The sequence below is a fragment of the Solanum pennellii genome, chromosome 1, assembly GCF_001406875.1.
Source record: "Solanum pennellii chromosome 1, SPENNV200".
Lineage (NCBI taxonomy): Eukaryota > Viridiplantae > Streptophyta > Magnoliopsida > Solanales > Solanaceae > Solanum > Solanum pennellii.
Genome location: NC_028637.1, coordinates 9328080 through 9339155, shown reverse-complemented (window position 1 = coordinate 9339155; position 11076 = coordinate 9328080). Strand labels below are relative to the sequence as shown.

At 34.5% G+C, this 11076-nt stretch overlaps 2 protein-coding genes across 2 annotated transcripts in view; one reads left to right on the top strand and one right to left on the bottom strand.

Moving 5' to 3' along the window:
* LOC107008987 overlaps nt 1–1004 on the top strand; it is a 10003-nt gene extending 8999 nt beyond the window's left edge. The window contains exons 7-9 of the mRNA XM_015208259.2: nt 82–143; nt 233–329; nt 429–1004. Of these exons, the coding sequence (XP_015063745.1) occupies nt 82–143; nt 233–329; nt 429–485 (216 nt within the window). The 3' untranslated portion in view covers nt 486–1004. The remainder of the gene's footprint in view (nt 1–81; nt 144–232; nt 330–428) is intronic.
* Nucleotides 1005–1947: 943 nt separating this feature from the next.
* Nucleotides 1948–8268, bottom strand: LOC107008086 (serine/threonine-protein phosphatase PP2A-2 catalytic subunit). Its single transcript, XM_015206993.2, has 6 exons — nt 7665–8268; nt 5611–5725; nt 3763–3871; nt 3614–3691; nt 2633–2824; nt 1948–2503 (listed from the first exon to the last, which is right to left on the bottom strand). The coding sequence occupies exons 1-6, from the start codon at nt 7915–7917 to the stop codon at nt 2330–2332; spliced, it is 921 nt and encodes a 306-aa protein (XP_015062479.1). The 5' UTR covers nt 7918–8268; the 3' UTR covers nt 1948–2329.
* Between the last annotated feature and the right edge of the window lie 2808 nt (nt 8269–11076).

Here is an 11076-nt window from a genome sequence, read left to right as displayed (position 1 = left end):
GGGGGGGGGGTTGTTTAAATACTTTACTATATTTTGTTACGCATATCAGCTGATATCTGATATTAATATGTAATTGGGCAGTTCCAGGACAACATTAATCTCTTCATCCGTACGAGGAATAACATAACGGCAATTCTAAACGAGTAATGTTGTTTATATATTCGTTATACTTGACAGGGTGAATTTGGTTGTCATACAATTCTTTTACTGATAGCGTTGTTTATGCTTGCAGCATGAGAAATATGCCAGGTATTATGAGCCAAATGCCACCCCTTCCAGTTTTGTTGAATGATGAACTTGCTAGTAGTGTTTTGCCTAGTACAACTCAGGTAATCAGACTTTTGCACACTATTTAGGTTTAATGACCTAATCACAACGTGACACGAATTCCCCCATGTAACTATAATGACATAAAGATGTTTTTCCAGCCAATGATGTTTGCGTCCACAAGTGGAATCCAGCTGAAACAAGAGCCAGGCTGTTGATGGAGAATGCTTGGTACTAATTTTGGGTTACTAGCTTGTGTAAGTACACCAATTTTTTTGCTGTAAATGCATAAAGAGCTGGCAGGTCATTGCAGCTTGGATATACGACGATTGGGTTCCACAAGAAATTTTATCAGAACCCATTTTTTGGAAGCTGAACACACATGAACACGAGCACCAGGAAATAACAGCCTCATATGTTATTGCATATCAGGGGAAAATACTGTGATCTTGATAATGCACTTGCAAGTTCATTTTCTTGTTTCCGCCTTCTGTGTGTAAATTTAGGAGACAAATTGTTCTTCAATGTCATTTTCCACGGAGCTTGACCAACTTTTAGCTTTTCTATAATACCTCAATATTTGCGGATTCTTGTGTTGAGTTGAGTTTGTTGCATTCTAGGTGTATATTTCATAGGGTAAATAATACATGATTTCCTACTGAATACTCCTGTCTTGATCTGATACGAGTATTTAATAAAATCAAAATGTAAGAAGAGAAAAGATTTGAGGTCTGTTATTTCTAAGTTTTTCTGATATCATTTGAGTTAAGTTCTCCATCCATTATATATTGAGGATCAAGATTGGGGATTCTAGAAACAAATAATAAATCTTGTGTACTTTTTTATGTTATATGATGTGATAAAAAACTTTTGTTCTGAAAACATTTCTAATGAATAAAAGAATAATAATCCTGCTTTGAGTAATGGTTTGGCATACAATTGACGCTGTGGCTTAATTTGTTAGCCGTAGATGGCTACAAGGGAAAAAGACTTTCACCCTTAAGTGGAAAATATTCACTTTTGGTTTTTGGTAACAAAATATGGCCCATCGCTGAAACCTTTCTAGGAAAATCCAGATAATACTTTTCCGTTTAATAAGTTAGATGACTTCTTTTACGGAAGCAGGGAAAATAAGTTGTATCGTCTCCTCTCCACTCTGATAACCACTATTTCGCCACACTGCATCCTCATTGTTTCGTTTTAGACATAAAATCAATTTTTTTCATACTGAACACATCCTTAGAGTACATATTCTTCATGTGTCTATTCCAAGAAGTAATATAGTAAATGCGTTTACCCCAGATACGCGGTCTGGTATACAGATGCGCAGAAAAAGCAGTTTTGTTCACCATCTGGTTATCGACAATCTGTCACATAAGTGAAGATACCAACTTCTGAGGAAGAAACAAGGAAACATCGCACGATGACACATTTTAAACAATTGCCTATCAAACCATCAAACGATATTGAACAAGTCTATTTGGGAGCTTTTCTCTAAGTAACGTCTTTAAACAGTTTCAATACTCAACTCACCACTTATCATTTACTTTCGATGTTGCAAAAGTTGTACCTTTGCTTGGGAATTTTACCAGATTAAATTTCTATATCATCACAAATAGAGGGTAGGATTACACTACGTTATTTAATTTTGTATCATGATACCATAGCAGCAACGAACAATGACAAAAGTGAGAGATATCTAGAGTTTGAAACCCCTAGAGTACTAAAGATAAGGTAAAAATGCCTATTACAACCATTTTTTCTCTTTTAAAAACTAGAAGGCAAAAGAAAATTTGGTTGACACAAGTCAGTGATTGGACATTGAGGGAAAAAAAAACAGCTTTTTACGGTAGATGTCAAATTACAGAACAGAATGTACCGTGTTGCTTCCATTTGAAAAATATACATGAAAACCACTCAGGGCATTTCGTCAACTCTACTGAGCTACTGGCATAGAGTGAAGTCGAGCTCCAAACAAAAGAACGGTCTCGAGAATAATCCTCAACCAGCAAAACTCCACTTCTGAAACATACCTGCTGGCAAACAAGCGCAAGTATTGGAATCACAAAAAGTAATCTGGAGTCTTCCTTGTGGTGTCGGGCTCTATCTGTCGAGGAGCTGGGTCAAACTGAAGGAAATTCTGCTCCATGTTTTCGCCTATTTCTAGAATGGCAGCCATATTACCACACCGGTAACAATAGTTTGGAGCACTAAATACTGTCACAACATTCTTATCCTGCCAAAGTTTCACCACCAAATGGTTACGTTAAAGTCACAAAATGGTCGCACTAACAAGTACCAATGAGAAGACAAAAAGTAGGAGATGAGAGGGCATGTTTCAAACTTTTAATTTAGGTCCACAAACCTGACACCAATTGAAACCCTCCATCACAAGCTGATGAGCTCTAGAAATCAGGGTGAGACCATTGGTGTGATTGAATTGAGATGCTATATCCTGTCCAAAGGTATAACCAGCCCCTCGAGGTGAGATTCCCCAACCACACCGATCATCTGGATCAGACCACAGGAGATCACACATTGGCCCTTCATGTGGAACCTAATTACCACCAAATAAGAGGCATAAGCTATGAGGCCAGCAACATTAATGTGCATAGCATTTAGATCATGCAACATAAGAGACAATGAAAACCACTAATGCAAAATGTGCAACAATCAGCAAAAAGTTAATAGAGCTGCTATAAGAACATGGAGATGTCAAACTTCATCAGATATTAGATAATAAAAGGTAGTAATTTGTGTCTCGAAAGTCTCTAAGGGGAAATGTAAACATTATTGCTTAGCAGATCAGGGAAATGTTAACAATGATGCTATAGATATACAGAAATATCAGAAACTCAAACTGTGATAGTTCGTTTCTCTCTAGGCTTCTAAGAATTGAAAGGTATGTAGTATTACATGGCAAGAGATATGACGAGTAGGGAATGGGCTATACTTGAGCATTTTATGATAAATATTGAGAACAACCGTAAACCTATAAAGGAAAAATTAGAAATTACGATGAACTCTTTGACTTGAGATGATAAAACAGAAATCTTGTTCTTTTCTTTGGTACATCAATTCTGACTTTGTAATTCTACTGGACATTCTGCAGAAACATGAAATGCGATGGACAGAAAGTCGTTGCACCAAGAAGGAAAACTTTTTGGAAAGTAAAACTTAGTTACTGTAGGATGTCTCTGTGAGGGCATCTGCTAATATTTGGAGGGGAGAAAACCTGCCAGAGTTGGATAGATCAAGTAGGAGGAGAGCCACCGGTGACAAATTACCAGGAGTTTATGTGGCATCACCAGAATATAAACTAGTAAATCTCAAAGCGGATATCTACCTCTTGTATACGGTCCAGCGCTCGGATATTATCCAGTGTATCCAGAGAAGGTGAGAGTCCTCCATGCAAACAGAATATCTGTAATAAAACAATATATATTAGCTAACATTTCTACAAACATGAAATGTCAGTAAAGTAAGAGCTCAAACCTGACTCTCTATGAGTGCTGTTAGTGGTAGATAATCAAAAAGATCAGTGAAATACTTCCAAACATTTGCATTGCCATATTTCCTCAAGCATTCATCATAAAAACCATACCTGGCAGGAAAAGAGCTATGTTAATTACGCCATCCGTGACTTGAATAGCAGTCATACGGTCCTCTATAAACCGAAGATGAGGGACATTGACTATGAATCACACTAATAATTCATCCCAATGATATATGTTTAGACAAAGCCGGTTTCATCTGTAGGTTTACAGCATACTCCTTAATTTAAAAAAATAATAAACAACATACTCCTTATGCAACTGTAGAGGTTACTCAACCATTTTTTATGTTATGAACTTACAGTTACTATAGACAATTACAAGTAATTGGATTTTAAGCAACCTCGTAGGGTCATTGTATTTTGTGTTCAAATGTCAAAATCATTTTTTAAACATATTCATAGCTGATAGTCTCACTCCGATTTGAAAGTTTGATCAAGTCTAACAATTGCAGTGTTTTCTCAAAAAAAATGTAAGGCATTAAATTATATGACTTTATTTTCCCGAGACGAGAAGAAAGCAACCTGTGGGGATCTGCATTATCCTAAACTTCATATAAATTATGGGAATCATCCCCCCTCCCCCTCCTTCAAAAAAAAAATGAAAAAAGAAATTAAAAGAATTCATTTTTATCCTTAGCCTTGGGAACGACGTTTCCCCTCCCTCCAATAATAATTACAATTTCTGGAATAAATGAAATCATGTTTAGAAACTATTAATAGTAGAATATACTCCGTTCCTTTCTATAGTCATTCTTATTATAAGTAGTTGGTCCATAATACTTGTTATTTCATAAAATCAATGCATAAAAATTACAATATTCTTCCTATTTTAGCTTGGGGAGTTATTAGCCTTGACAATATACATTTGAACAACATAGAGAAACTAAGTGAATAATTCATGTTCATTGGTCAAATTAATTAATCAAAATAAATTAATTCATATTCTTTGATTGAAAAGTTAGACTTCAAAAAAATTAAGGGTAGAGTAGTAAACTTAATTTCTTAATGCATGTGAAATAGAAAATGGGGACAAAAAAATTAAGGGTAGAATAGTAAACTTAATTTCTTAATGCATGTGAAATAAAAAATGGGGACATATAAATAGGAATGGGGGAGAATATACCAATAAACGGCATGTAGATTAACTCCAACCGACAAAATAGAGACATTCCACCTTTTCCTAAATAATTTCTACTTCCACTTTTTTGGTGCATTCTTCATGCTATAAGACAGTGGCGTGATTCGAACATGCAAAGGCGCGCAAGAAAGTCTATCATGTACAGTCTCTCCTGAACATTACCTTAATATAAAGACAAAAATAGAAGGTAGACAACCAGTACTTAATCTATATCTAGATCGTTTCTAAAACTGGAAGGTCAATAAAAGCGAAGGTATATTTGGTTGATCACGTGTCAATAACACAGTAAAGAAAAGAAATTTGCCAAGTGGAAGGTTTAGATTTTCTCTGATCAGTTCATGAAACATTTAACATAGACCTTCAAGCAGAGTAGATTAGGTAGGTCTTTTAACATTCTTCTAATTCTGTTATTATTGACTAATCAGAGCCTATAAAAGAATAAAATCAGAGTACACAGCAGTTAAAGCCACATTTTATACAAAGAGACCAAGAAAAAAAGAGGTACAATAGAAGTCCATATGCCCATATGCAAATAATATAACTATTAAAAGAACAGTTCTTTGGATATAACCTGTGAGAAAGATATACCATTACTAGGCACCCCCAAGTTAAATAACAAGATTACTTAAAGAAAAATTAGAAGACATACACTTGGGTGATTTGCCGGCTTTCATGATTTCCCCTAAGAATCGTGATTCTATCTCTATAACGAACCTTCAGAGCAACCAAAAGTGTGACAGTCTCCACTGAATAGTATCCACGGTCTGCATTCATTGAACAATTATTCAATGATAAACAACTACAAAAATACAATCACAAAGAGGATTGGTAATGCTAGGATTGGTATGATGAAATGAGTGTAACGATGAGAAAAGGAATTGTGCATCGCAGAAAATGTTAATACTCCCTCTCTCTTGTCACAAAAAGAATGTCACCTTTATATGTTTAAAGACTAAAATTTAACTTTAAACTTCCAAGTTTACCTTAATGAGATTATTTATTGCCAAATAAATATCTATAGAATGTTTTATACCACACGGTTCAAAAGTCTCCGATTCTTTCTTATACTTCGTCACCAGACAAATACCATCTGAAATTGAGTAGTATGAAACTTTTATTAGCCTCAAACCTTAATGATTGAGGACTTGTCAGGTGCAAAATTTCTTAGAAAGAGGACAACAAAAGAATGAATAATGCAATCATGATCACAAGGAACACATGGAAGTTATTTTATAAACCAAAGACAACACTGGGAGAGAAAAGTTTTCAAGAAATTAGGGATAAGTCGGTGTCAGTTGACAGCATTTAAAACACTACTGTGTTGTATTCCGCTTGGCTAAATTACTAAATACCCACTTGATATCTGTGCAAGATATCTTTTTACATAAGAGTGCAAAGTGGTGACAAGGAACACTTCCACTAAAGAAAGGAATTTATGTAGAAAGAAAGGCACAAAGGAACACTTTGTTACAGGTAATAAGCCATAGCACCTTTTCCCAAATATATGAGTCGGGAAATAAAATCCAACACGTCAATCCTCACTTTCACGAAAGCCTTGTCTTCTCGCCCTTAAATAAGCTTAACAAAAGGACAATCTACATGAACAACAAGCAAAAGTAAATGCAATGACGCAACTCTCACTGTCAATTGTCCAAGAACTGCCCTGTCCTCTCGCACTTAAGCAAGCTTAACAAGGACAATAGACATGAACAACAAACCGCCATGTTGTCAGACAGTAAACAATGACTACAAACAAATTTTAGTCACTCGTCGCTTTGATTGGCTAAACGATTGTTCCTCAATTAGTGCCCTGCACGTGTTGACAGGATATTGCAGGAGCAAACTTTGACGAGTTCAAATATCTTTGGCCAATGAAATTTTCCTACTGAAAAGGAATTTCTGTACTACCTGCTGTAATCAAGACTATTATCTTACATCTGGAGAAGTCCAACCAGCAGTATATTTCATCTCCGCATCACAATAATAGTTCATTCAGCACTTTGAGGTTAAACAATGAACAACTTAAATTAAAGCTTGTCATTTGTCATAAAACAAAATGTTATTAATGTAAATTGCCAAAACAAAAATCAAACTCTATAATAACTACACCCATTGATGAATGGACAATCCCAGGTCATCCACTTCCTGAAACAACGAATGAAGAGACTCGATGTGGAAGATTTTGAGGCACCCTTATTTTGTGCTAAACCACTCCCATGACTATTAGAGCTCACAACAAACATAGGTGCTCAGCATAAAGTACCTATTTACAGTTGAATATACAATGTTGTTACGAGACCTATACCTCCATCCACATTAGTGGCCTTCTCATTAGTACTTGTTACTACACATCCCATCTTTGTCACCACATCCGATGACAACAACTACACCTCAACCCCAAACTCTCAATTATATGAATCCTCAATATTCATTCTACTCTATTTGGACTTCCTTTCAAACACTTCTCCATATTTTAATATCAATTTTATGAGTTCTCTTATCAACTGAAGGTTCTCTAATTTCTATGGACATACTAAGCATGAAAAAAAAAAGCAGCTAAGACACGATTAGCAACTACAATTTAACAAAATTAGACCCCAAAAGTTACTTGTACAATTCAATTCATATCAGGAGACTCAAGCCCTAATAAATGCAACAAACTACAAAATCTCCCAATACGGAAACAAATATCCAAAAACTCACCAACATAATCGCCCATGAAGAGATAATTAGTATCAGGAGCATTTCCTCCAATCCGAAACAGCTCAATCAGGTCGTAAAACTGTCCATGAATATCACCACAAACAGTCACCGGACATTTCACCGGTTGAACATTCCATTCCTCAACAAGTATAGCCCTCGCTTGATCACACAGAGTTTTCACATCAGCTTCCGATAACGGCTTGCACTCCATCAATTGTTCGATCTGCCGATCTAGATCTGCATGAGACGGCATTTTTTTATCTAGATTCCTCTAAAACTTTCTAGTGCTTTAACAGAATTTTTCCTTTTCCTCACAATCTCCGATCTGAAAACTCCACGCCGACCGATCAGAGAATCAAACCGATCGAAGATCAAACGGTGAATATTCAGCTGAAATCAATCAAACGAAATATACGTAACAAAAAAATAAAATTTAAACACCAAAAAATTCAAAAAAATACAAAGAGATTGAATATTGCTAAAAGTGCTAGGGTTTGAATCTCCAAATTATCTGGTAATTTTGAAGTTCTTCTTCATCATTTTCCTCTCTCTCTCTCTCCTTTCTCTCTCTATTGGAAAAAATGCAGCAAAAACTTTTTCAATTATAATAATAGGTGTATATATATAACTGACAAAATACTTTGTTGTATATTAGTTGTCACATTTGATTTTTTCTTACAAGTTCTTTTAGGAATTATAAAAAAGGTATCTTGTACTAATTTATTTTTTGATTTTTTTTAAAAAAATATTTAATTTTAAGAATAAAATGAAAATAAAAATCTTGGTACCTTGATTTTATTAATTTACAAGTAATTTGGCGCACATATATTTTAAGGGAAAATTGTATATAATAGTAAACTAATAACCTAAAATAAATGGAGTAGCTAGGGTTTAATTTAATTGTGCTCCATAGCAAACATTTGCAAAAAATTGTCAGGCGTCTCTCTCCCAAATACCTTGTTCGCCACTCTCCTCCAATCTCTCGCTCTCTTACTCACCTTTTATACAAACACAAGTGTATAAAAATTGTTTCTAATTATATAAAGCAGAGAAAATTATATAAATACATATATTTTTGTTCCCCTCTCTCCCCTCTTTCAGATCTCGCTCGCCACTCTCTCAAATCTCGCTCGCCACCCTCGCTTTTCTCATTTATACAAACAGAAGCGAAATGTATAAATTGCGTTTCTATTTGTATAAAGCGTGAGAAAATTGTATATACACATGCAAGTACATATATTTCCGTCCTATACACTTATAATTATACAATAAAAATACTCCCTGGCAGTTTCTTTTGCCTTTCTCTCTTTCTCGTTTTATACAATTTTCAAATTGTATCTAATTTCTCTCTTTCTCGTTTTATACAATTCTTTTAAATTGTATATTCCTTGTCAAGTCTCTTTTGTCTTTCTCTCTTTCTCATTTTATACAAATTCAAATTGTATATAATCGTTCTACACACTTATAATAATACAATTCGTTTTATACACTTCGTTTTTATACAGTTCTCTGTCCAAGTGTCTTTCTCTTTCTTGTTTTATACACTTCGTTTTATACAATTTGCTTCAACTGTATATGTATAGGGAATTATACATTTTCTATGTTTGCTATGGAGCGCAATTATGAAAACTTTGCTATATCATACAAATATAAATTTTTTATTTGCTATATGTGAAAGTTGTCCTATTTTTAATAATGTCAATAACTAATATGAAACAGAGGAGTAGAACTCGTTTCATTAGTCACACCTTTCTATAATATTTTCTCTCACACACAATATTTACAGTCACCAATGATCCCAAGCTAACCGCATGACATGACACCAACGAGCATAAGATAGACTCAATAAACTGAAAAAACGAATAAAATCTAAAGTCGTCTAACATATCATAAAAAAGAATTTGATACAAACACCCAAACATTTACTATTTGTCTGAAAGTCCTTACACTAATGAGTTTGATCTGACAAGTTTCCGGCTAACTCTAAATTGTTTAGAATTATAAAAAATTATTAAAGACAGCAGTAATAGGTCATCCTCGAAAAATGACGACTCACCAAAAGTTGTACTATGCTGATCAAAGTTTGTATTAGTTGTGGCCCGAATGATGTACATCAGAACTTATATTATGAAATAATATGGATAGAAAAGTATGCGGTCAATACTTAGAATGTACTGAGCATAAGCAAACTGCATAAATATGATACAAAAACATGATAAGTCTGAAAACATGTTAATTCAATGATCAAGTAAAACATAACATGAAAACTGCTAATCTGATCAAAAAATATAGTACAAGGTCATGCAATAACTAAAAATCATATCATATTGTGGGAGATACCATTAAACAATATAAATCATGTGAGCTATAACTTAGAGGTCAATGTACTTCTCCACACTGAAAAGAGAGTGTCCTACTTGCCAAGTAAGAATCATGAAATCTGAGCTAAGGTGGATCCACGAGCTAATGCCTATCTAAACAATATCCTATGATTACACGCAGTTCTAGGACAAAGGGATTATTACTAAGGTCTCATGCCTCTACATTGTGTAAGCCTTCATCGGTTCACTTGGTACTAAGTAAACTCCCAACAGAAGCATGCATAAATAATGGCATGATGACACTTATATAAGCCCAACAAGATAAGTCAGCCTCAAATCCAACGAAATGAAAGAAAGGTGAAACTAAACTAATAATAACATGAAAGTGGAAAATTTAGTCATTCTAATATAACCCCAAAACTTGGTTGTCCGTGTACAAGTCGCTAATGTTAAATACAAAATTTAAAAGATAATATAAGTCTCAATGTCCTTGTTTCTAGAGTAGAACAAAACATAAAAGAAGGAACAAGAGGGTTCGCGAGGATGACGAGCAACTACCTCTCACTGTATCCTCAGAAATCCTCGAAAATTGAAAACGAACACAGGGGTCCGATCTCAGAACCTACACTAGTGTAAAAGTAAGGAGTGAATACTATATAACACGGTACTCAACAAGCAACCTACTAAACAAACAAAAGCTAGCTAGAGTACGAGTACACCTTTCATTCCAACTGAGTCTCCACAACTACAACCTGCATAGAGATTTGCCCAGCGTAACAGTTTTACAATATATAATTCACAAGGCTTAATAATCAAAGTCCAACAGTCTTAGTTCAATAACAATTAAGTATCAAGTATGTCAATAATAAGTAGCAAGTAGACTGATGAGAAAAGACATAAAGTCACCATTAAAGTTGTTTCGGATTTTCATAAAGACACCTTAACTTTGCGACTGTTATATTATCCCACTAAACAATTTTGAACAAATGTTATTATACCATTTTTCGATCAGCCCCAAATTTTAAGAAGCAAGTGAGTTCACACCCCAATCATTACATAATACGTGTTAATTAAAAGTATATATATATATA

Bases quoted from the DNA above. Each gene is read 5' to 3' on its own strand.
- LOC107008086 (XM_015206993.2), bottom strand. From the start codon at position 7,917: ATGCCGTCTCATGCAGATCTAGATCGGCAGATCGAACAATTGATGGAG. The intron at 3,692-3,762 runs GTTTGAGCTCTT...GTTTTATTACAG, and splicing joins CAGCACTCATAGAGAGTCAG to ATATTCTGTTTGCATGGAGG. The intron at 2,504-2,632 runs GTTTGTGGACCT...AAACTTTGGCAG, and splicing joins AGGGTTTCAATTGGTGTCAG to GATAAGAATGTTGTGACAGT.